Genomic DNA, 27,430 nt, shown 5'->3' with positions numbered 1-27,430 from the left:
TGGCTCAGTAGATAGAGCGTCGGCCTGCGGACTGAAAGGTCCCAGGTTCGATTCCGGTCAAGGGAATGTACCTGGGTTGTGGGCACTTCCCCGGTGGGGGATGTACAGGAGGCAGCTGATGGATGTTTCTCTCTCATTGATGTTTCTAGCTCTCTCTCTCCCTTCCTCTCTGTAAAAAATCAATAAAATATATTTTTTTAAAAAATTATATATATATATTTATTCAGAAAAATGCTCTCCCATCCTTTCACAAAAAAGGTCCAGCAGTGGCATAACTCTATTCAAGTAGTCAAAAATAATAAAATAAAAATCTCAATAAACTCAGCCAGGTAATTGGCCAGTTTAAAGTCTCTATTAAACATCCAGTGAAAGGTGTCAGAAAGACCACTGCAAGATATAATGGGATCTTAAAAAAACATCTGGGTAAAATTACTAGATTCTGAGCAGTATCTGCAGCTGGTCATACAGGCAACTAAGTAGGTCAAGGTGACTTCAGCATGAAGACTGGCTTGCCTGCTGCTTGCTGGGAAAGGTGGAGCCCTTGGGCCCATGTCCACTTCCCACCTAGCCACCATGTAGGCCTACTGCATCACATCCCAGGGATACCGGGTGGGGATACAGGCAAGAGAACCAACACTACTCATGCCGATTCATTGTGTGCTTTGAGTAACAAATGGCCTTGCTTTATCCATTAAATCTCTACTTTGGCGCTTCTGCAGGTTTACCCTTTGCTATCTTTTATGAGGTTGGGGTTCTTCTCTGCCACTAACAGAATGCTCCATCCCTCTTCCCACACTCCCCTAGGCAGAGATTCCACTGACCTTTTTGTGCCTTTCATATTCCACTGTCACCATTTACCTTGAGTTGAAATTCCATCTGTTTTCCACTCAAATTCACCTGGCTCACTTGTGATCTCTCTGGTTTGCATCAAGGTTTTTTGTTTTTGGCTTTCTATATAATACATTATCATCAGACTACTATATTCTGCTTAAAACCACTTGCCTCAAATTCAATTTTTTAACTCAATTTTTTAATAATAAAACTTCAGTTTAGTATTAGGGTAAAGCACAAACACTCTGAGGCAAGAACTACCTCGGTGAGACAAGATATTAAAATTTTCAAACATTCCAGGAAGAATAAAATTAGTTTCTTCTATTAGGAAAGAGAATATGTTTTTGACTGTGCTTTAAAATTAACAATGAAGGGTCCTGCCAGAGGCAAAGCTACACAACTCACACTCAGCAAGTAACAGACTACCAGACACTCTGAAATGCTAACAACACAAGAAAATGCCTGCAGTAGACTCAGTATCTTATGAAACAATTGCTTTTCCCTGGACACTTGGATAATAAGGCCTGTGCCACAGCTGCACCATCCTATCTTGGTAGCCACTAGCTAAATGTGGCTAGTGAGCACTTGAAATGTGAGCAACCTGGAAACTAAATTTTTAGCTTTTTTTTTTTTTTAACAACAAGGATATGTTTACTGGTTTGAGAGAGGAAGGCAGAGAGAGAGAGGGAGAGAAACATCAACAACCAGTTGCCTCCTGTACAAGCCTGACCAGGAACTGAACCCACAACCCAAGTATGTGCCCTAACCGGGAATCGAACCTGAAACCTTTCGGTGTACAGGAAGATGCTCCAATCAACGGAGACATACTGGCCAGGGCTGATTTTAATTATTTTAATTTTAAAGTGATATTCAACACAGTCACTGGAAAATTTTATGTATGTTTATAAACACTTGGGTATGCAAATGACTTTTTCAACTATAAATTTCATGACATCTAAATACAGATCAAGTATTTCCGATAAAAATTTAGCATCTGAATTGATATGTGTTGTTAAGTGTAAAAGTATAAAAGACTTGGTTAAAAAAAAAAATAAAGTAACTCAATAGTTTTCGTATTAATACATGTTGAAATAATAATTGGGACACACTGGGTTAAATAAACTATATTATTAAATTAGTTTCACCTATTTTTCCTTAAATTTTAATTCAGCCACCAGAAAAATTTAAAATATCTACATGGTTCATGCTATATTTGGACAATGCGAGGGTAGTAATGATGAAAAAGCAAGATTCATTTAACTCAGGAAGAAAATTAGGCTGAAATAATTAATCCAGTAGCCAGTAAGTCTGAATAATGGGCAATTATCTAAGAAGGATACATAAGACAATATTTCTCAAATTTGGAGGGAGAAAACCCCTGCAACCCTCTCTCTCTTCAGATAAAGGGGGAGGGGGCCCTCCAGACCTGGTGGCTCTAGGTATAAAGTGCTTAGCTTCTGAAATAAATTCTCTCTTAGAGGCCTAAAGTAAGCAGTACTTGCTGTACCACGAAGTAAGGTACCTAAGGACACTGAAAGAATAAACAGAATGCCTGAGTGAACAATATGGAAATTTTCACATCAGGACTGGCCATCTGCTCTCTAGAAGACTTCTGTGTGAGCCAGTCTCTCCATGATCATTGAAGTGAAATGGAATATCAGATCAGGAAAAACCCTCATGAAAATAACTACTAACAAATAAATCATGATATACTTCAAAGCTAAATACCACTGGATTACATCACATGGCTTTTAATCAGTATGGCTAGGAAGTTATATATTTCCTGGGGGAATTTCTCTCACTTCTTTACTCTGGGAAATAGTGACATTCCAAAAGGCAAACCTGTAATATGGTACCTTCCATCCTGGAAAGAGTCCTCATTTTACTCTATACTCTGCCATTTTATTAACTTCTGCTTTCCCACTCTTCTTTCCAAGGTTTTGGACAAGGAAGAAAAAAGAAAATGATAGGATTATATAACAGGTAACAACAACCTCTCCAATGTTACTTAGCACTTACATAGTGACTCAGTCACTCAGTGGATAATGACTCACGCATTTCCAATGATAAATACATTACCAAAATTAAAAAGCCTTGAAAGAAATGTAATAGATTACAGAGATGTTTGTTTTTAATAAATGAACTATCGGATTACTTGCATTTTCCCCTAGAAATTCAGCTTTGGGATGTGTATATTTTCAAAATTCTTAATATAAAGCACAAAGCAATTACCTGGGGAAAAAATCTGGCATTTGGGCACCATAAATACAATATGCATATTCTGATGCTTGCCAAAATACTGCTAACCCCTAGGTAAACATGTAAGTCCTTAGTTGTGATTTTTTTATTTCTTATGAGTTAGGGAGGAGGGGAAGAGAAATCAGTTCCAACTACATTATCTTAGGGGAACATAGACTAGAGAGACAAATATGCACTGGCACATATACTAATATGAAAGTAAACTAAATACCCTCACACCAGCCAGTCCCATTTAACCAAAGCACAATATTAAAATGATCAGTTAGAATACATCCCTTGTATGTATTTCAATTAAATTCCTTTCTTTAACAGCCTTGTTGAAGGAATGATTTCATAAAAGAAACATATCTGCTTAGAAATGCCTCCTACACTCCCTTTTAGGCTGTTCTTTATCGTCCAGCATGGAGTCACATGTTCACCTCAAAACAACCCTTTACAAATATAAAAACAATTCTTAGCTTGCAGGCCTACAAAAACAAGCCAAGAGCCAATGCATTTTTCAAGTTGAAGTGTCCTTCAGAGGCAACTAGGGCAAGACTCCCTTATCTTACAGATGGGATCTGAAGTGAGAAGGGGTGACTGAGTGGGTCCTGGTCACACAGGATACTTGCCACTAAAATGATTTGTTTACTGCCTATTGGAACTTCTTGTTAGGAAGAACCACTGAAATCCAAGGGAAAATAAGAAAACAATGCTAAGTGCTAAGTAGGAGACAGCCAACCAGTGCAGAAGTTCCAAGAAGGGGACCAGTGATATGGAAATCTTCATTTCATGTCCACAGTGTGCCCGACATCATCCTAGCTAGACAATATTTATCAATACCATAGGCCTTCAGTTACACTTTGAAAAGTAGACAGGAAATATTAGCGAAAGGCACTATATTTAAAGCAGTATCATGGGCAAGACCAGGAGGTAAAAATCAGCATATTGTACCACCTGCCTCATCCCAGGAGTACAGCAGTAAGTGGAGTAACTTGGTCCTGGGCTCATCTAAGCTCCTCTTTTATGGTATCTGACTATATTAATTTGCTATTTCTGCTATAAAAAATTACCACAAACTTAGTAGCTTAGAACACCATAAATTTATCCTACAGTTCAGGAGATTAAAAGTCCAAAATGGGGCCTCACTGAAATAAAATCAAGGTGTCAGCTGGGCAAGTTCCTTTAAGGAGACTCCATCTCCTTGCCTTTTCCAGCTTCTAGAGTTTACCTGCATTTCTTGGTTTGTGGCTCCCATCCATCTTCAAAGCCAATAATGGCCAGACAAGTTCTTCTCAGTGTACCACTTTGACATTATGCTTTAGCTCTTGATTCCACTTTTAAGCATCCTTCTGATTATATTGAATACTCCAGGATAAACTCCCTTTCTCAAGATGAGATGACTAGCAACCCAATTCCATTTGCAACCTCAAATTCCCCCTTGCCACGTAACATAACATATTCACAGGTTCTGATGATTAGAATGTGGACATCTTTGAGGAGCTATTATTCTGCCTACCACAATCACCATGAGTCAATAAGCAATCTCCTCAGAGCCTCAGTTTCCTCACCTGAGATAATAACACTGAGCTAACAGTTCCTACTGCAAAGAGTGGCAGTGAAGACAGAATCATCCAGGTAAAGTGCTTGACTCATGAAAGGGCTCAGTCCAGAGTCAGCTGAGCATGTTCAACTTTACATAAAAAGTGGTCAGACAGAGGTCAGGACTGGGTCTGTCTGCACAGTTTATTCACTATAAGCTTGTGACCTTGTTATATAAGAGTGTTTCAAGATTTTTAACGTTTGTCGTTCATCATCTATGAGTCTTATCACAGCTTCAAAACAAACAGAAAACCTAGAAGAAATAGGATCAACACACACACTCTAAAACAGGACAACTTAAAAAGGTAGACATTATCACAAAACAATTAGAAAGTAAAGATGGTACAATTTAAAAAACAACAACAACATATTTTTATTGATTTCAGAGAGAAAGGGAGAGGGAGAGAAAGAAACATCAATGATGAGAGAGAATCATCTATCGGCTGCCTCCTGCACAACCTCCACTGGGGATTGAGCCCACAACCTGAACATGTGCCCTGGTCAGGAACCGTGATCTCCTGGTTCATAGGTCAACGTTCAACTACTGAACCATGCCAGCTGCACAAGATGGTATGATTTTTTTAGATACATGGATTCAAGGGATCAAAATATATACAAAGACCACTAAATTTGGTTCTGAGCTTCCTGCACAACTTTTGCTTTCTCCAATCCCTCTCTCTCTAGTTCTTCACACACTTACCTGAAGGCTGACCCCTCATTCTCCTGGGAAACCCTCTACACCCCTAGTGCCAACTCCTCAGAGCAGTCTTCCCTGAACTAATCCAATCAACTGACCTCCACGATCCAACAAAGCTTGTCATAGAGCTGTCACCACACTCATACTATGGGAAAGCCTACATACTGGCCACACTAGCTAGTGGCACTACTGATGTCAGGGACAAGTTTTATTTATCTTTATAGCTGTAAGTATAGTGGATCCTCAAATGTTGGTTGAAGTACTAAGTCATGCTTCTGAGTCTAACTTAAAGTGTGAGATCATCCACTTTTGGCCTTAGTTCTTATGTAGCAGCATTTACAAGACTTAAGAGATATGTAATAATGGGAATAAAAGCATCTCTTATGACATATGATGACAACCTTGCTAAAATAATAGCAACATATTAAAAAGTCAATTTTATGTATGGGTACCAAAAGTATGAAATTCCTAATATGTTTATTCTAATGTACATTAATCAGTACCCAGAGGATACGACAGATAGAAAATGATTTCCTTCTATGAATAAGTGTAGTGACAACTATGAGATTATCAGAGAAAACCAAGGGATCCTAGAACCATCTTCATTCATGGGCAATTGTTAAACCCAATGCCTGGTCCAAACTCTGAAGAGTTAACCCAGGGCCCTGGCAGGTTGGGCTCAGTAAATAGAGCATAGGCCCATGGACTGAAGAGTCATGGGTTCAATTATGTTGCCCAAGAAAACTGACATCTTAGGCAAGATTGACGCTGAAATCGCTTTATTTTCTTTATTGCTTTATTTTCTTGGGTTCCTGGGTCCCTTTTTTGTTGTTGTTGTTGTTGTTAATCCTCACCGGAGGATATTTTTCCATTGATTTTCAGAGAGAGTGAAAGGCAGGGGGAGAGACAGAGAGAAACATTGATGTTAGAGAGACACATCGATTGGTTACCTCCCCAATGCACCCCAACTAGGGTTCGAGCCTGTAACCGAGGTACGTGAATTGAACCCATGACTTTTCAGTCCATGGGCCTATGCTCTATTCACTAAGCCAAACCTGCCAGGGCCCTGGGACTAACTCTTCAGAGTTTGGACCACGCATTGGGTTTAACAATTGCCCATGAATTTCAGCATCAATCTTGCCTAAGATGTAAGTTCTTTGTTTTTATTTTATTTTTTTAAATATATTTTATTGATTTTTTACAGAGAGGAAGGGAGAGAGATAGAGAGCTAGAAACATCAATGAGAGAGAAACATCGATCAGCTGCCTCCTGCACATCTCCTACTGGGGATGTGCCCGCAACCCAGGTACATGCCCTTGACCGGAATCGAACCTGGGACCTTTCAGTCCGCAGGCCGATGCTCTATCCACTGAGCCAAACCGGTTTCGGCAGTTCTTTGTTTTTTAAATGCCTTTAAGAATGTCACCTACAGGGTAAGAAAATCCTACCCTTCAGACCTCTTGATGTTGTATAAAAAGCTTTATTTATGAATAAGGCGATTTTATATATACTGACTCAATTCTACCAGCAAAGCACAGCACTATCAGATGCCACCTGGTGGCACAGAGGGACCCTACACTGGAATTATAAGTTTTCCCCCTAATAAATTCCTCTTTAAAAAATTCATTACAACAGTATTTCCCAAAGGGTGTCCCTTAGAACTGATGCCACAAAGTTCCCTTGGCAACTAAGTTTAGAAATTCGTAAAGGCGTTAGAAGGGAGTGAAAATGTTGTCTTTAGTTAATAGTTTAGTGTATTTCTTTTTTTCCATCACCATTTATCTCCCCTACACCCTCCTCTTTCACCTCCACCCACTCCCCTTCCTCCAAAAAACACACTATTGTCTGTGTCCATGAGTTCTTCCTCTTTTGCCTTTTTTGCTCAATCCTGATCCCAACTCCCCCCCACACACAAAGCTGTCTGCCTGTTCTCTATGAGTCTGTCTCTATTTTGCTTGTTAGTTCAGTTATAGTCTATTTTCAAGGTGACACTTAAGTATCATGTGAATTTCAATTCAATTAATTAGGATTTTAGTGTCAGGGGACACTGAGAAGCCAGTGAAAAAAGTAAGAAGAATGAACCAGGCAGGGGTACCAAAGAGTTCTGTTGTAAATCATTCCTACATATTGATCTATGGAACCTGAAAGGCCAGGCATGAGGAGAGTGGTGGTGGTGCGAGGGGACCCAAAATGACTTAACGTACCACTACTAAAATCATTCTCATTTGAGCAATTTCAGGATAAAATGCCCTTTATTAGCCATTCCTTCAACCTCTCAGTTACAACATTGATCAAGCTGTAGGAGTAAGAAGGCAAAACTTTGGCTTTAAGGCACTCAATAAATATTATCTGAACAAATTCTTTTCATTCAACCTACCCTAGAGATGTGGACAGTTCTATAGTGAGGACGCCATGAAGTACAGAGAAGCAGATATGGAGTGCTACAGGAAAAGGGAGGAGGAACACCTGTGCCCACTGGTTGGTCACGTTACATAATACCTGGTGTAGATGTTTTTAAGAAAATAGACACAATACTTGCTTAAAGTGCTTTCAGCCAGGTGGCTTTCTAATTAGGCTATTTTAAGACTATTACTTTATTCATAATCCAATGTATTTCACTCAGCATTTAACTCCACCCTCTCCACCCTCTCTAATTTGAGAGAGAATCTCAAACACAGAAAAGTGAAGTATTTTGTTTGAGTTTCCAGATTCTGTCCAGGGCAGACAAAGGGTAAGGATCAGGCACTGCCAGTTCTCGAGCTAGTGCTGTACTCCCAACAGCACTGCACCCCTATTGTAGGTTGAATGAAAAAAAGAGTACTTCAATTTATTGCAAATTTTCTTTTTTAAAAGAAGTCACTAACCACAGAATATAACATTTTACCAGAAAACATTTTTACAGCAAATAATGGAATAAGATGAAAAAAAAAAAATCAAGTAAGCAACCAGGGAGAGAGGGAGAGGAAGGGAAGGGGGAGGGGGAGGGAGAAACATCAATGAGAGAGAAACATCAACATTGATTGGCTTCCTCCTGCAAGCCCCCTGCTGGGGATTGAGCCTGCAACCTGGGCTTGTGCCCTGACCAGGAATCCAACCAGTGACCTCTTGGTGTATGTGTCAATGCTCAACCACTGAGTCACACTGATCCAGCAAAAAAAAATATTTTCTAATCAAGAAAGAAAAAAATCCACAATCTGGCCAGTGTGACTCCGCAGTTGAGCAAGGACCTATTAACCAGGAGGTCACAATTCAATTCCCAGTTAGGGCACATGCCTGGTTGCAGGCTCGATCCCCAGTGTGGGGAGTGCAGGAGGCAGCCAATCAATGATTCTCTCTCATCATTGTTGTTTCTATCTCTCCCTTTCCCCTCCTCTCTGAAATCAATAAAAATATATTATAAAAAAAGAAAAGAAACCACAGCCTTGGCTGGGGTGGCTCAATCCCGAGCACTGAGAGGTGACAGGTTGGATTCATGATTAGGGCACATGCCCAGATTGAAGGCTCAGTCCCCATTCAGGGTGCATATGGGAGGCAACCTACTGATGTTTCTCTCTCTCTCTCTCTCTCTCTCTCTCTCTCTCTCTCTCTCTCTCTCAAATCAATAAAGAAAACATATTTTAAAAAGAAAAAGAACCACAGATTTAATTACACAAAAATATAGAACTGCTATATAAAAAATGATAATAAACCAGCTAGGAAAACAATAAACAGAAATATAACAAAGGGTTACTGCCCACACCACCTAACTGGCAGGCCTACATAAACTGACAAATCAACACCAAGACTGAGATCAACAGGTAGAGGACATGGGTAACTGAGATGAAATAGTTAAAACAACAAAGAGAGAAAGCAGTTAACATTAAGTGCTGAGGTGGTAAGTAAAAATCTCCCTAATTTCCTTATTATAATGTGCAAAAATATCAAACATTAGATAAATAGTATTAAAGGAATGGCAATGGTAAAGTCCCATGGAAACAGATCTTACAATATTCTTGAAGGCAGGAATGAGCTACCTGCCCTCTTAGCACCCCCCCCCAGCACCTAGGCATGATGCTTCATATATGGTACATGCTCAAAATATTTGTAGACCAATGCCCAGCTAGTCTCAAGGATCAAATGCCACAGGTTATTTCTAAGATAATTTTTAAAAAATTACTAAGGCAATGGAAAGACGTGCATTTTGTAAATGCTTGTGGCTTGTTGAATGAGAACATCTGCTTTCTACAACAGTCTAAAACACTTCTTCAGTTAAGCCTATAGCCAAATGTTAAGTGTGTCAAATGTTCCTCAGGCCTTATTTTGTGTATACAATCTAAACACAACACTAACCCAGAATTTACACTTCAAGCTGTACCATTAAAAAAGAAGTGTGCATATGTTTCACTTATTGAGCATCTGCTATTAATAAATAAGTTAAAACTATTTGACTTCAGGGTAAGAGAAAGAAAAGAGGAAAAAAAGCCTAGATGCCCAAAGCATGATTTACTTTAGGTAGTTCTTCATAGCACATATTATGGAAAATCATTCCAAATTTGTCTTTTTCTTCTAAAAATGGTTCACTAAGCTAAGAGGCAGATTATCCACAAAAAATTAGGTGAAAAATGATTAATTAGAATGAATCTCACTTCTTGCAAAGTTCATATGCAACAGGATTTTACAAGACTGAACTAGAATCACAAGATAGGAAAAAAATGTAATAAAGCTAAGCCAGACTAGATTTATTCTAAGAAATTTCATGTAATCATTTGTCAAAATTAGTGAATTTTGCCCAAAGAGCTTCATTTTGTACCTTCAAGTAGTTTTTACCCATTTAACGCCTTCCTTTGCTTAAAAACAGAAAAGAAAAAAATGGGGATGAAAGGCTACTGAAAGGTTTTTGCAAAAAGCAGCAATATTTTGGAAACCTCTGAATGAAAAGTAATACAAGATGAATCATTATAGCACATTATATAAACTAACTAGGTAACTAAATATCTTTCCACAATCTTAAAATATGCTTTGACTAAGAACTTGAATATTACCATCACTTTAGTGAATGTCTCTAGATTTCCCTTTCATATGTAATCTTCAGCTGAGATCTTCTTCAAAGGGCTTTACTTTTCAAAGATTTTTGAAAATCTGCTTCTTAAGCTTAAAATGGTAGTATTTTGTTTTCAAAATTCAAACTAAGTCTTCTTAATCATCTGAAGCTGTGTAGCTCAAAGTCTTTAAAATGGGCAGAAGACATACTATGTGTCAGCTTGATCTCCTCTCCCAATGTCCCCTGATCAAAAACATGAATACAGTAGATTTTCTATGCATAAAACTTTAAGATAATGTATATATTAAAATGGCCAGTCATATAATTGTTTGATGTATTAATAGTATACTATTATAACCAAAAAATAATAATAAAGCAATCTAATACCCAGTAATAGAAGGATAGTTACATATTTTTGGTTGAGCTACTGGGGAAAAGATGGTATGGCCGTTAATCTGATCACTCACTTGGCAAATAGTGATTGAGCCCCTGCTATGTACCAGACACTGGAGAAAGAACGCTAAACTGAAGACACACGGTCCTACCCTCAAAGTCTCACAGTCTGGGGAAGAAGGCAGACATTAAACAAATCTCATAAATACACACATAAGTACTAACCATGTTAAGTACTATGAAAGAAAACAACAGGGTACCCAACTGAGATTGGAGATTGCAGAAATGATATTTGAGGGGATTCTTAGGTATGAATAGGGGTTTGACAAATGGGGAGTTGAGCCCTAGGGACCGGGGAGGCAGGGGGCACAGTACAGGCAGAAAGACTTAATACATGTAAAGGCCAAAGTGTGAGGGAAAAGGGACTAGAATGAATACTAGTTAAGTGACCATTGGTCTAGCCCAGGGAAGAGCAAGGGGCTTGGACCAGTGTGCTAACAAAGGAGATGGAGACGAGAGAGCGGATGAAAATGTATTCCACAGAGAATGGACATGATGCTATAACTGATATAAAGAAAGAACATGGAACAACATGAAAAAAGGGGTATGATACAATGTTTAATTTAAAATGTAGGACCTCATATAATATATGATTTAGCTAAAGTGAAAAAAATACATTTGAGAATTATGCAACTGGCAGTAGGCTTATAGTGTAATATAACATGACTTTTATACTTGCAAACACTTCTTAAAGGAAATGTATTCCTTAATTATGGTACATCAACTGACAATATAACCATTACAAAGTTGGACCAGAACTTATAAATGTGAACACAAAAAAGAAATTACGACATAATAAAATTTAAAGTGCAAAACCTATAATTGCAGACAGTATAATCAAGTTACATTTTAAAAAGCTAAACATTTAAGGCACTACAGAACATAAAACAATACAATTATTTAATACAAATACAGAGAAAAGGAATCAAGAAAATGAAAGTAATCATAAAGGTAACACATGCAAAAGAAGTTATCAATATACATACATTTTTGTTAAAGTTCTAATGTCTTACTATAAATGATTTTTACCTTTCTTTAATGAATGTAATGCTGATGTGAAGAAGGTCAAATAACCAGGTGGCTGGGGTGAACCACTGAACTCAAAGTACCCAAGTACTCCAGGCTGCAGGAACAAGAGCAGAATTAGGTGACTGAGGTATCACTAATCATTGTGCAATGGGGACATTTTAAAACAAGAAAGAACATGGCATTATAATTTGACAATTGTCATTTGCTGCATTTCATTTTTTTTAAAAGCCTAACCACATGAAAAAATTTTGGGTTTAGGGTGGACCTTTCCTTCCATTTAGACAACAGGGTTAAGGGATACAATTGCAGCAGCTTTTACAGGGGGAATTAATTCAGAGCAGAAACTTCCTTCCCTCTTCTTAAGCAGGTCTTTCCACTCTCTGTTGACAGTTCTCCTAGGTCCCTGGTTCAAAACCTCACCATCAAGTACAAGTACTCACTTACTTCTGTTTGGCAACTCCAGACAAGCTGTCAATTTCCTCGTAATCTTTCTTAGATTTATTTCTCCCTCAAATTGCTTTCTCGCATCCCACTTACTGGAAATCAGATTAAATCTGATTTGCTCCACTTGTGTTCCAGGTAGTTCTTTGAGGGGCTCTTTTCTCCCCCACACTCAGAACCCAGCATTCTACCATAAAAACCCTCCTCTCTTGTCAGATCAGTCTGCAAAGGGCCCATCTCCTACTCTCTTGCTCCTCTTCCCCCACAAACTTATTTCCACCTGTTCATTCAACTTCTCTAAGCTTAGGACAGAATTCCCCTCCATTCTGCTGAACCAATAAATTATCTCTTCCATATACATCCTGCCTTCCTGTTCAGAATAATTCCTTCCATCACTAAAGGCCCTGTGGCACTCATTCTCTCTGGTTTTGTTCTGAAATGATTGTATCTGTCTTAAAAGCCAAACTGAGATCCCTGAGGAAAGAGTGCTGAGCTTGGAGTCAGAACACTTAAGCTCAAGTCCAAAAGCTAAATGATCTTGGGTGAACACTTCAAAGAGAAACCTCAGATTCCTTATATAGCAAATGGGTCAATTCATCATAGGGTTACTGAGAAGAATGAGCTTGATGAACTATACAGCACTAGGCAAATGTAAAGCATTCTCTCTAGCCCTAAAGCATGCAACATCATGCTCTTAATAAATAATTGTGGAGCTGATTTGATCATTGGGGCAAAATCAGACCCAAAAGATAAGGTAGGAATTTCATCTGTTGGTAAAATTTTAAATCAGTAATTTGTATAAAAAAAGAAAATTTCTGATCTGTAGTGGAACATACTGTCTTTCAAATCCAAATCACATGCTTACTCTCATAAAATTTTATTTATTTATTTATTTATTTATTTATTTATAAAACTAGAGGCCCAGTACATGAAAATTCATTGATTATGATGATGTTTGCAGAACTCTGTGAATATACTGAACACTAAAAATATAACAAACTTAAAAATTAGAGAGAGCCCTAAATGGTTTGGCTCAGTGGATAGAGCGTCGGCCTGTGGACTGGGGGGTTCCAGGTTCGATTCCGGTCAAGGGCATGTACCTTGGTTGCGGGCACATCCCCAGTAGGAGGTGTGCAGGAGGCGGCTGGTCGATGTTTCTCTCTCATCCATGTTTCTAACTCTCTATCCCTCTCCCTTCCTCTCTGTAAAAACTCAATAAAATATATATATTTTTAAAAATGTACAAAGGTTGGACCATTTGCAGGGGTCCTTTGTGGACATTTCTACAGGTTTATTCTTGTCGACGGCATCACTGCTGCAATTTTCCAAGGGGCTACAGAGCTTGGACAAAGGAGCCTATCTTCAGAAGAACTGGTATTGAACTTTTCAAGTAGTTTGACCAAAGAAATTTCATAAACAATACAAAGCAAGTAATATCATATGCAAAATTATTTTCTTTTCATTGTCAAAAACGCAGATAAGATTCAACAACTATGAGACAATTTAAAGCTGTATACCAGCTATTTTAAAACATACCAAAAAAAAAAAACCAGACAAAATATATTTTAAGTATTATTTTTAAAATATTCACCATGCTGTGACAATCTGTATAAGTTTTGAAAATTGGCCTGTTTGAGAATGTAACTTAAAATTAATATTTCAAAATAATAAAAAGAATAAAGTGTTAATTATCTGTTTATTTCTATTACAAATTATCATTTAAAAGTTACTAAACTGGCTCTGGTTTTGCTTAAGATCAAACAAATTTTGCAACCATTTCCTCAAAGTTTCAGTCTTGCCTAACAGAAGCTGTATTTGAAAGGTGATTACATATCTCAGAGTTCCTTCCACAGTTCTTTCTTAAATCTGGAAAAAGGGGAGTTTGGGGAATATAACCCATGCATATTGACATATGTAGATCTTTCTAGGTCAAGGTCCCTTGTTTGCTCAGCTGCAAATAAACCAGGGGCTGGTTCAAAGCACAACTATAACCCTGCCTAATATATTTTGAGGCTCTCTTTCAGCACATAAGCCAGCCTGACACTGGGTTATATAGTTGGGGTGCAAGCCCTGCTGGTACAAAAGTTGTCCCTCCTCACTCTGCTGCTTACCATGTGTAAGATCACCTGACACCAGATTCCATCTGCAGTGTTTCTATTAATCCACTCCCAGATTCTTACAGCTATCAGGTAAACAGCCACGGGAACTCAACTGCAAACTGGACACTACTCAACCCCCTACACCTTGTTTATCTGTTTTCCTTTGTTATCTATCTCCACTTTAGAACTCCATGAAACAGAGGCTCTCTCTTGTTCATCACCATGTTTCTAGCACAGAGCAGACACAAAATAAACATTTGTTAATAAATGAATGGGGACAAAAACATGAATAAGACAATACTCTTTTATCAAGTTTACAATTTAGCAAAAAACATAACATAATGAATGCCACATTATAATTTGACCTCCTTTGTGTTTTTAATTCCATTCCATAATATACAGTATATTCAATACCTGCTAAAATGAGGTTAAATAGACTATAGGAGGCCAGCAAATCCTCATGAGCATTAAATATTTATTTCCTAAGTGAATACTATTTGCAGTTTGGCATAAATTTCAGCAAATGATTTATACAACCTCTAGTGGTGTGTTTTTATTAGTGGCAATTGAAATATTTCTGCACTAATGTTAACTCACACCTAGAATACTTAAAACTATTTAGTCCAGGGTGCTATAAAACTATAAATTGACAGAAACAGTATATCTCTTTATTTGCTCAACATTCAGAATATTTTTACTAACAAATAACAGTATAACAGCAGGTAGCAGACATTCTATTAGATGTTTCTCCAAAATACTCAGGTTTTCTGTCACCTGGCAATTTACTCAACACTATCCTTCCACCTCCAAAAGAGTCCCAAGTCTTTTCCCATCCCGTTTAAATGTAAAACAATTTGGTTTACCATAACTGATAAGAATAAATGAATGGACGCATGCAAAATCACTACTCTTAAACGGATAAATTATAGAAATTCATGAAAAGAGAGAAAATATTTTGGCCGCATATGTAAGATAAGAGTTAAATAATATTGTTGGCACTTAGTGGGTAGAATAAAATATACAAATCAGATGATTCTAACAAAAAAATAAAAAAGAGCCCGGCTGGCATGGCTCAGTGGTTGAGCATCAACCTATGAACCAGGAGGTCACAGTTCAATTCCTGGTCAGGGCATATGCCAGGGTTGCAGACTTGATCCCCAGTGTGGGGTGTGCAGGAGGTAGACGATAGATGATTCTCTCTCATCACTGATGTTTCTATCTCTCTCCCTCTCCCTTCCTCTCTGAAATCAATAAAATATTTATAAATAAATAAAATAAAAAATGAAGCATTATTGATGTAGAAGCTACCATAACCAATTGATACCTAAAAAAATACCAAAATTATGCCCTGACCTGGTGGCTCAGTTGGTTAGAGCATCATCCCCAATATACCAAGGTTGTGGGTTTGATCCCCGGTCAGGGCACATACAAAAATCAATCAATGAATGCATAAATGTTCTAAACTGTTCAAAATATCTGGATTAGAGACAAATGAACAAACTGATGTTTCTCTCTCTCGATTCCTCTCTCTCTAAAATCAATAAATTTAAAAAATTAGAAGAGCCATAAGACTAATGACTTTGAAAGTGACATTACCATCACTTAGTCCTATCTCCTTTCCACCAAACTTCATATCCACCAAAATAAAAATGACACTGGGATATGCTTCCCTATGTTGTCCACAAGTAATAAATCACATTTTCCTGTCTGTATCTTAAATAGGCAAGAAGAACCTCCGGGAAGAAGGATTCTACATTTAGAATAAATGAAGTAAAATTTCTTAACATGGTTTACAATGAGATGACTTAAAGCTCTTGAGCTCCCTCTGTAGTATGCATTGCAAGTTCACTTCAGGTTTTCGCTAAATTCATTGTTTATAAGGTAGCTATGATTTTAGTGCATATCTGGGAAGAAAATTCTAGAACCGATTCTGTCTCAATATTATGATTATCATACATAGAACACTCCCAGTTCTGCAGAATAAATGCTAATGACCCAATAAATAGCAGGTTGAGAGAGAACCAAGATGGTGGCATAAGTAAACGTCTATACTTGCCGCCTCCCACAATCACATCAAAATTACAACTAAAATAGAGAACCACCATCATTCCAAACCACCTGAAAGCTGGCTGAATGAAGTCCTACAACTAGAGAAGTAAAGAGGAAAGCACATTGAGACTGGTAGCAGGGGCAGAGCCTCGGAACAGGCTGGTCCTACACCCATGTGTGCCATTTTTTAATTGGGAGGGAGATTGTCCCTGCGGAGGCTGGGAAGCAAGGAGTCCAAGCTCCACACCAGACCTTAGCCCAGGGTTCCAGAGCTGGGAGGAGAAGTCTACGGGCTGTAAAAACCAGCGGAGATTGTGGCTAAGAAACACGAAGGCTGCTGGAGACCCAGCTGTTCCTTTTAAAGGGCCAGCGCACAAACTTACTCAGACTGGATACCTCTGAGCTCCAGCACCAGGTAGCTCTGGGGGACCCAGACACATAAGGGGAGCAACTGGATTGTCTGGCATCAGGGCAGAAACTCAGGGGTGGCTTTCTCGCAGACAGGGATGTTCACAGGGGTCACTGTTCCTATGCTCCTCCCCCGTTGCAGGGCTGACTGGCAGCCATAGCTAAGTCTCAATCAGCCTGGAGCACACTATTTGCTCCACCAGAGGATTCCCTGAGACCCTGCCCCATCCAGTGTGCAGCCCTGCCCAAGCTGTTTGCAGCAGCTTTTCCATATGAATGGCCTGTCCTGGCTCAGGCTTTGCTAAAATCAATCAAACAAGCTGCAGCAGGTAACAGCATGCCCCAAACCTATCAATAAAAGGCCCAAGACCAAGCACTAGTACCAGCCTGCCTAGCTTTAAGCTGGGCCTCACCTCCTACAAAGCAGCTCTCTCACTATAGTCACAGATGGTCTTCACAACCAATTGGCCTGGTGGCCAACTCCTCCCAGAGACGCCAACAGCAATCAAGGCTCAACTACAAGACTGTGCACACAGCCCACACAGGAGCACACCTAGAGTGCCCAACTCAGGTGACTGAGGAGGCTGAGCCACTGGGCCCTACAGGACACCTATTACACAAGGCCACTCTACCAATTTCAGGAGACATAGTAGTTCTACCTAATACATAGAAACAAACACAGGGAAGCTGCCAAAATGCAGAGACAAAGAAATGTCACAAATGAAAGAAATGGAAGCAAGCAAACTACTGGTTATAAGGTTACTCAAGGATCTTCATGAAACTTTCAAGGATCTTAGTGAGAATGTCAAAGATATGAAAAAGGTCCAGTCAGAAATTAAGCATACACTAACAGAAATAACAATTTACAGAGATTCAACAGTAGAGAAGATTCCAAGTATCAAATCAACAGACCTAGTTAGTGCTACCAAAGACACTAGGCCCAAATGCCCTACCTCCCAGTGTAGCTCGGGCCTACCAGCCTACCCAGGCAAAATGGGAGACAACATAGTGAGGACCACGGAAATCCATTCTTTATCCACCTTAAGAGTAAAGAATTTGCTCTAATGTATATCTGAGAACTACAAGTAGAACTAAATATTAATACTGCTGCTTGGAGAATCTGCTCATAGTTAACATATAAATAGTATTTCTAACATGATTGAAAAAGTTGTTAATGATGTTCTAGTGAAAGAAATTAATATCCAATCTACATAAAATCTACATAGCACAAAAATTCAATCCATCACTATTACTGAATTCTAAATTATGAGGTCTGGTTTCATATGGTATTTATCTGTATCTGATAACTTAAGGTCCTGATTTTGTTGTATCTAAGCACCATTTTTCATTTTTGCTAGTTCTCTGGTGGTCTAGTACAGTGGTCGGCAAACTGGCCCCTTGAGTGTGGCTCTTCGACAAAATACCACGTGCGGGAGCGCACGTACAGTGCAACTGAAACTCCGTGGCCCATGCCACGGGGCCAAAAAGCCCCATGTGGCTTGCAAGCCGCGGTTTGCCAACCACTGGTCTTAGTGCAGTGGTCGGCAAACTCATTAGTCAACAGAGCCAAATATCAACAGTACAATGATTGACATTTCTTTTGAGAGCCAAATTTTTTAAACAAACTATATAGGTAGGTACATTGTTATTAACTTAATTAGGGTACTCCTAAGGCTTAGGAAGAGCCACACTCAAGGGGCCAAAGAGCCGCATGTGGCTCCCGAGCCTCAGTTGGCCGACCACGGGTCTAGTGGATTCAGCACTTTCACTTGTAGTACCCAAATATGACTTTACACTTGCTCCAATAAATTTTTGTGAAACTATTTTTACAATTTATTGAGATTATTTTAAGCTTTATACTGGTCTCCCAATAATAAACTGTCCTGCACATACACTGAACATCCTATAAAAATAATTTATCAGGTGTTGAAATTGGCAATGGAAAAGCAGTTAAGACCTTAAAATAGTTATACACTTAAAATATAAAGGAATGTATTTTCAGTTTTGTTTTGCTTTGAAAGGCTAAACTACAACTGACAAGAAAAACCAGATACCTCATCAGTAAGATGCCATAAAGCATCAAATAAAATTTTTAGAAATTTGCCGCTGTATATAAATTGTAAGTTAATTCTTACATACTCTAAGTTAATTGTGAGGCAAATTGAAAGTTTATTGAAAATTCCCAAATAAAAAATAAAGGTTTTGCAAAGCATTCTATTTTCTTAAAACTCACTTGGTCAAGCCATCTATATAACCAAGTATCTCAAAAAGCATTTAATTTGGGCTTATCTATAACGTAACTTTTTAATTGCTACAAAATCAGGAGGTATAAAAACTTTTCTATACACACAATCCAATACAACCCGGTGAAGTCTTGGGAATATAAGGCGATATGAAAGACAGGTACCTCGTAGTTTGAGAGAAAATCTAGTAATTCTGATTGAGATGGGATGTACAGAAGTGGTTTCATCACCCGGCGGACAAACTTCTCAATGTAAACAGCACTCATGGGGCCTTTGTATTCGATTGGTCCAAAACTAGTACCAAAAAATAAAAAATAAAAATAATACACCATGCATTAAACCTGTAATGTGTAACTGAAATCATCAACAACATAAATGAAAATGTCCTGCTTTAGGATCCTGACTAGTTCACATTAAGCAGCCTTTTTTGTCTCAGGAGGTGACTGGAGAGCCAATTAAGAAGCATTTATGTGAGGAAAGATACAGCAGCCATTACAAGCAATCTCTGAAAAACGAATTAATTCCCGCAATATTTCCTTAAAAAACAAACAGAAAGGCAACCTTGGAAACTGGCCAAAAGCTAAAGGATTTCAGGATCTGAACCACACAATTCAATGTAGAGGGGCAGGCTTTCCACTGAGCAATTGGCCCTTGGCCTACTAAAAAGCAGTTATTAAATATCCCCAACCTAGCCATTTTGGCTCAGTGGATAGAGCATCGACCTATGGACTGAAGGGTCACAGGTTTGATTCCGGTCAAGGGCACATGCCTGGGTTGTGGGCTCGATCCCCAGTGGGGGCAGTGCAGGAGGCAACCGATCAATGATTCTCTCTCATCGTTGATGTTTCTCTTTCTCTTTCCCTCTCTCTTCCTCTGAAATCAATAAAAATATCTATATATATAAAAGGCTAATATGCTAAGTGTCCATTTGGGTAATGACATCATGTAGCAATGCCCGGCTTCCTCTCCATAGCAACTAGCCTCCTTGCAGTTTCTTCAGCCCAGGAACACAACTTGCTTTATAGCCAGGTGGAAACATTTTACAGTGTAAACAAATGTCTGTGAAGCATTTTCCCCTGCCTCATCTCATTTGATCCTCACAGAAGTCCTAGAATAGGTAAATAGGAGACTCAGTGGAATCCTATTTTCTTTTCATTAGCCGGAAAACAGAGATTTAGAAAGCTTAGAAACTTGACCCGACTGAAAAGAAGAAACGGTGGACCTTGAAAATGATTTACTGTGCAGAATATAGTCAAACACTGCTGCAGTTAAATATTTTACCCTTTGTTCTCCCTGCGTGATCTACAATAATAATCTGCTTTGTGTTGATATTTACTGCTGTGTTGCTGACAATTACCTGAAAGAGAAGTTGGGGTGCTTCACTGGGCTGGAAAAAGTTTAGCTAAATCAGAAAGCAGGTCTAATTAAGCAAGTTTATTCTATATCTATAAAAGGCTAAGTTGACTCATGCATGCGCAATACATATAAAGCTCTCGCTGGTGCCAATCGCACGTGTGTCTTTCGATCTGTCATTGTCGATCGTGAATTTGGTTGACACTTCTATTATAAAGAAAGGATGAAGAGAATATTAAAATATTTCTTCTAACTATTTTCCTTTCAATGTGCACAAATTCATGCACTGGGCCACTAGTATTAAATAAAAATAAATAAATATTCACATAGGCACTTACACAAAGGATCATTAATTGAACGTTAAACCCAGTTAAAGCTTTATTACAACAAAAAATTATGTGATGGTACAAGTCAGGGGCCTGTATAAATGATTTTCCATTCCAGCTGTATTAGGGGATGCATAGGAATTTGATTTGGTATTGCTAAGAATACTACTAATATTTGGTTAATCTCCTAATAAGCTGATCAAGAATCCTCAAATGGCTTTCTTTGATTTTGTCCAATACCAAGAGATACTGCTCAAATATAATTGGATGGTATGTGGAGTGGATAGGAAATAGAATGGCATTCAGCAACTCCATAACCATTCTTCTCTCTAAACAGAAATTGACATAAGCTTACTGTTAATAGCAAGAATAGACAGAGCACAGTTAAGAATTATAAAAATGCCATGGTCATAATAATATAATATTTGATTACAGAAATTAACACAAATATATAATGTGATACGATAAACACAATTCTTCAGTGTGCACTGCAGAATGATGCAAAGAAATATTAGCATGAAAAAGTAAAAATAGCATTCTACGTGCACAACTGGGAGACAGTTAAGAATTCTATAATTCAAGACTTATTACAACTAATTAATTAATTTTAACAGTTAGTTTAAAAAATCACCATCAGCCCTACCTAGTATGGCTGTGTATAGAGCATTGGCCTGTAGACCAAAGGGTGCCGGGTTCGATTCCGGTCAAGGGCATGTAACTTGGTTACAGCCTCCTCCCCAGCCTGGGTTCTGGTGAGGGCTCATGCAGGAGGCAACCAATTGATGTGTTTCTCTCACATCGATGTTTCTCTCTGTCTTTCCCTCTCTTCTGCTCTCCCTAAAAATCAATGGGAAAATATCCTCAGGTGAGGATTAACAAAAAAAAATAAAAATTAAAAATAAAACAAAAATAAAACTCACAACCATCAACAACTCCAGCAACCATGAACAATTTTTAAAGGCCTGGCTGGTGTAGCTCAGTGGTTAAGCATCGACCTATGAACCAGGAGATCACAGTTCGATACCCAGTCAGGGCACATGCCTGGATCACGGACTTGATCCCCAGTGTGGGGTGTGCAGGAGGTAGCCAATCAATGATTCTCTCTCATCACTGATATTTCTCTCTCTCTCTCTCTCCCTCTCTGAAATCAATCAAAATATATTTTTAAAAAACAAAAAATAACTTTTAAAGGAAGAAATAAAAAATCATCTGATAACTTATTCAGCAAAAAGGAGGCAACCAATCTGGAAACCTCATCTATTCAAGCAAACAGACTCTGCTGAATTTCCTGGCATGATGTTATAGAGTCCCAGTGACCTGTAATGAGAAGATCCCAGAATGCAGGATGGGGGACATATTTTAGCAACATGCTATAGTCATTGCTGTAGGACAAGCTGACCTAAGGCTGCTGAACTTTATATAGTGTTTTGAGAAACTACTGCCTCAGAGCCTTTATAACTAGTATTAATACAAGCCAAAAAAGTGGAATCTGTGCTCCCTTTGGCCGCACATATACTTTTAAAAAAAGTGGAATCTAGTTTCACAAAACAGAAGTCTATTAATTTCTTTAAGCAGCTACAACTAGGTAAGTCATTATACAAACACACACAACACACACAACAGTCTATCCAGTGATGAGACAGACTCAAGGATGACATTTACAAGCACATTAGCCAAAAAAATCTCAAGACTACCAAATACTCAGAAGAGAGTTTAATTAGAGGAACACATTCATTCATATGTGTTTCATGTAAAATAGAGGGCTTGAAGATTCTTAAATAGAATATGAAAAGGCTACCTTTCAGATATTTCTGTGCCTTAGCACTTACTTCTGTTTTTGAGACATTGGGAATGACTTACCAAGTGAAAATTTAACAGATAAAGATGAGGGGCAAGCACTTCAAGATGAGTACTAACCTCAAAGTCCTCATCTATATAATGAGAGGAGTGGACTAGATTTTTCTAAAGTTCCTTCCATGCCTTTTCAATCTTTCTAAAAAACTAAGAAAACAAGCAGTGTAAGACAACATTGCAACTCCACATAAACCAAAATGACATTTTGTATTCTATTCAAGGGAATTCTTCTAATTTTAATCAAGTTAAGTCCACCTCTGGGCAACTGGCTTGGTTATATATCGTTGCAAGTCTTTTACTCCCTGCTAGGCATCTGTGTCCTATTTCCTATTTCCAAGAAAAGAAACGCAGGGACCTTCATGAGGCAAGCTCATTATCCATTTGACAGAGCACAGAGTTTTAGAACCTTCAAGAATAGCACCTTATACTTACCTTAAAAAAAGAAAAGAGAGCCCTATCTCAAGCATGTCAAACTCAAAGGCTAACACAAGCCAAATAAACAAGGCTTAAGTTTATATGGGCCACAAAAAAACAAAAGCTTCAATTTTCATAGAAACGTAGGTTTATTTTGATAGAGACATGCTGAATACAAAGGGCTAAAATAAATGAGTAATCATTAACATAAAATAATAGAACATTTTAATAAAAATTAGTATTTTTCTTGAACATTAACTTACCAGACACTGAATAACTGCACAAATTAATAAGCATAATGCAAATAAACCTATTTTTCTTGTTCTTCGAAAGCAAAATATTTCCTGTTGTGTACACCAAACAAGTTGGTACAAGACTAATGACATGGCAATTGGCTGCTAAAATATTCACTGCGAGTATTAGTGGAGAGAAATGGTGCGTGATTATAGATATCAGTCACCAGCGAACACTGTAGTTCTTTATTAATAATTATGTATAACAGAATACTGTAAAAATTGTTACGACACTTTTGTTAAAACATTTCTTACATACCATTATATTGGCTGGGCCACAAACATATTCGTTGTGGGCCGCATGCAAAACATGAGTTTGCTCTAGCTGGTTTGGCTCAGTGGGTAGAGCATCGGCCTGCGGACTGAAGGGTCCTGGGTTTGATTCTGGTCAAGGGCACATGCCCAGGTTGCGGGCTCAATCCCCAGTGTGGAGCTTGTAGGAGGCAGCCAATCAATGATTCTCTCTCATCATTAATGTTTCTATCTTTCTCTCCCTCTCTGAAATCAATAAAAATATATTTTTTTTAAAAAAAAAAAAGAAGGAACTATGAGAAAGTTCCTCAGAGAAAGTATTCATATATCTAGAGGAAAATTTGAAGTTGAAGATGGGGTAGGAGAGTATATTTTTGCTATTTACTAGCTCCCAAGAAGTAAAATTATGTGCCACACAACATTTTATGTTAAAGTCATGGAAATGTAATGGAATATGACAGATAATCCACAAATGGTAATTTGTTGATGCTTATTATAAATCCCCATTGATTAAGGTCCAAGAAGTTTGGAAGGAGGGAAAAAATAAAATCTAAAAAGTAAAACTTACTAATCACATCATTTTTACCCAATTTATCATCATTAACAAACTTTAAGACAACTACATTGAACAAAATCCAGAATCCCATCAAATGTCTTCAAAATCCTTTAAGTCAAATTTTAGACATTACTTAACACCCATAGCAATGGTCAGGCAGTACTCCAAAAACAAGCAACAATATTTTTCTGCAGCAAAATGAATAAACTGGCACCTTAAGTGAAATAAAGACTATAGGCAACCTCTTATTATTTTAGGCCAGATGAATGTATTTGGGGACAAAATTTATGAAGTCTTTAGGTTTCCGGAGCTCTTTGGATTTCAGAATTATGGATACAAAACTATGTACTTGTAGTAATTTTCTTCCCAGTTGAAAAGATGGGAAGATACCCTCTTGATTATGCTATCCTGTCAAGTAACAGGATAAAGACTTTTATGTATTTTTATACCACAAAACACTTTTAGAATATTTGAAATGTATGCCACACAATGGAGTAACTGGTACTATTAAAAACAATGCTTTAGAATATATGTAATGACATGAAAAGTAAGAAAAACCAGTTTAGTCCATCTGTGTGGCTCAGTGGTTGAGCGTGAACCAGAAGGTCACGGTTCGATTCCCAGTCAGGGCACATGCCCGGGTTCCAAGTTCAATTACCAGTAGGGGGCGTAAAATAGGGAGCCAATCAATGATTCTCTCTCATCACTGATGTTTCTATAGCTCTCCCCCTCTCCCTTCCTCTCTGAAATCAATAAAAAATATATTGAAAAACAAAAAGTTTAGGAAAGAATATTACTACAGGGTAATGTTTTTTTATTTTTAAAGGAGAGGGTGTATTTATAATAATAAAAGGGTAATATGCTATTAGACCAGACATCATTCCAGACGAAGCCAGGGCTGGAGGGAAGGCAGCTGGGTCCTGGGTGCTGGAGGGGAGCTGGTGCTGGCAGCCGGGGGAAGGAAGACCTACTCTTGCATGAATTTTCGTGCATCAGGCCTCGTGTGTGTGTGTGTGTGTGTGTGTGTGTGTGTATAGAATATAAATCAAAACACTTAATGATTACATATGGCTGATAAAATATGCAGATCCTTTTTTTATTTCTGCTTACACGTGTTTTCTTTATCTATCTAATATTTTAAATGGAAAAAAAATCACTTCAAAATTGATAAACTTAGTTGGAATTAGAAACATTACTTAAAATGTCTTACCTCCGATGATATAGATATATTACAGGAAAATAAAAGAAATGCTTCTGTTTTCTGCATTTCCCCTGGTTCCACCAACAGTTAATTGCCACAAACAACACCTGCAGAGTCAAAAAAGGTTTCAAATGACTATGAATAACAACTGAAAAACTACGAAGACTTAAAAGATAAACTTGTAGATATGAAATATTCCTCTCTGAAACAGAAAGTGTAAAAAAAAATGTTTCAAGAGTTCAAAGAAGGTCATCACTGACTGCTACAATAAAAAAAAAAGACTCTTATCTATAGTGTCTAGCTAGGACTAAATAATTTGGAGTCTGGCCCAAGAGGAAAATGATTTCCTTTGAATTCTAAAGTGAATGAGCATCAGAGCTTTTCCTAAGCATGATTAACATGAAAACTTGGTAAAAAGATATGTCTTTTGACAGTCAAACTGAGTATCTGAGAATGAAAAAATATACAAATCAAACATCACAAATTTCAAAAGACCATTTTAAATGATTACATTAAAAACTAATAAAAATAACAGATGATTAAAGCTATTTTCTAAAATATAGTACTGAATAGCAAAAATATGGATTAAGTACATATAAGTATATATTTATAGATGGATGTACTTAAGAAGTGTCCCTATGTCTGCAATGTACTTTGAAAGGTACCAAAAATAAGATGGATTAATAGTTAAATTGGAGCAAAATTTTTCCAAGTTTGGCAGAATTGAAATTCTGGAATTAAACTGTTGTGAGGCTTTTTTTCCTTGTTGCTATGTGTGATTTTATTGTGGGGGCTGTCCTACAACAAAAGTAAACACAGGATGGTGTAGAGCGTTTAGCAGTATCCCTAGTCTTTCACCCACTCGATACCACTAGCGTTCCCCTCTCAAGTACCAAAAACCCCTCTCTGTACATCACCAAAGGTCCCCTGACGGGGGGGGGGGGGGGGGGGGGGGGGGACCAAACTGCCACTAGTTGAGAACCACTGATTAGAGGGATAAGATGAGTAAATACATAATAAAATGTTAACAGTAGAATTTAAGTGGTAGGTATACAGAAAATTCCTTCACCTCTGCTACATGTTTAAAAACTTATAACACTGAAAAAATATGAAGACTATAAAAAGTCACTTTTAGATGCCTTATACTTACTAGATAGCAATATTGCTCAAACTTAGTGGAAGCTCTTTATAGCTCCTTTTGGAGTCTATGTATGAGAAAGAAAAGCAAAAATATCTTTACGTAAGGTTGACATCTCATTTTTTTACCCAAATATAAGGCAGAATCTACCATGGTCCCTCATTTTATTAAGCAATGTGGCTCAAAAGATTTTTGCCTGTTTCTGAAAATAAGCCTGCTCCTTTTCCCTACTGAGAACTTGGAAAGGAGCTAGGAAAATTTTGGGGGGAAAAAAACAGTGCCGGTCAATTGTTTATGGCACTATGACCTCAATCATTTGTCCTGTGATGTTTAACCAACTGTTGTGCCCTCTAAGTCTGAGGTCTTGCCTCAGAAGAACAGGAACACCAGCATCAGCTTATAGAACTGTTGTGAGGAACAGCATAGGGCAGTGATAGCGAACCTTTTAAGCTCGGCCTGTCAGCATTTTGAAAAACCCTAACTTAAATCTGGTGCCGTGTCACATACAGAAATTTTTTGATATTTGCAACCATAGTAAAACAAAGATTTATATTTTTGATATTTATTTTATATATTTAAATGCCATTTAACAAAGAAAAATCAACCCAAAAAGTGAGTTCGCGTGTCACCTCTGACACGCATGTCATAGGTTCACTATCACTGGCATAGGGCCAGGCACTCCCAAATACTATTCCTATGTAACCACTCTAAAGGGCATATTGCTTAAGTTAACAATAAGATAATAAGTGATTGATACCCTAATATACTCTACTTATTCTCTACTTATTCTCTAAATTCAGAAAATTTGGGGAATGATTGGCAAAGTGGTGATTTCCTTTATGCTAATATACTACTTGCCTCCAGTGCTCCATTACACTTCCTATTTCCTCCCTGGAAGTATCTGCCAGTGTGGTTACTATTTGCCATTTGAAA

At 37.9% G+C, this 27,430-nt stretch overlaps 1 protein-coding gene across 2 annotated transcripts in view; it reads right to left on the bottom strand.

Moving 5' to 3' along the window:
- Window positions 1–27,430, bottom strand: part of TXNDC11 (thioredoxin domain containing 11) — a 70,176-nt gene that overhangs the window by 29,931 nt on the left and 12,815 nt on the right. Inside the window, exons 3-5 of one of the 2 annotated variants that reach the window (XM_081089511.1) lie at window positions 25,369–25,466; window positions 19,275–19,404; window positions 11,871–11,964 (exon numbers count right to left, since the gene is read on the bottom strand). In XM_081089511.1, coding sequence (XP_080945637.1) covers window positions 11,871–11,964; window positions 19,275–19,404; window positions 25,369–25,466 — 322 coding nt within the window. Of the gene's footprint in view, window positions 1–2,687; window positions 2,757–11,870; window positions 11,965–19,274; window positions 19,405–25,368; window positions 25,467–27,430 lie in introns of those variants that run through there. The other variant, XM_081089512.1, reaches the window with a different exon arrangement.

Source organism: Myotis nattereri (assembly GCF_964212035.1).
Source record: "Myotis nattereri genome assembly, chromosome: 4".
NCBI lineage: Eukaryota > Metazoa > Chordata > Mammalia > Chiroptera > Vespertilionidae > Myotis > Myotis nattereri.
Note: the sequence above shows the minus strand (reverse complement) of the source record. Positions and strands in the feature narration are given on the sequence as shown.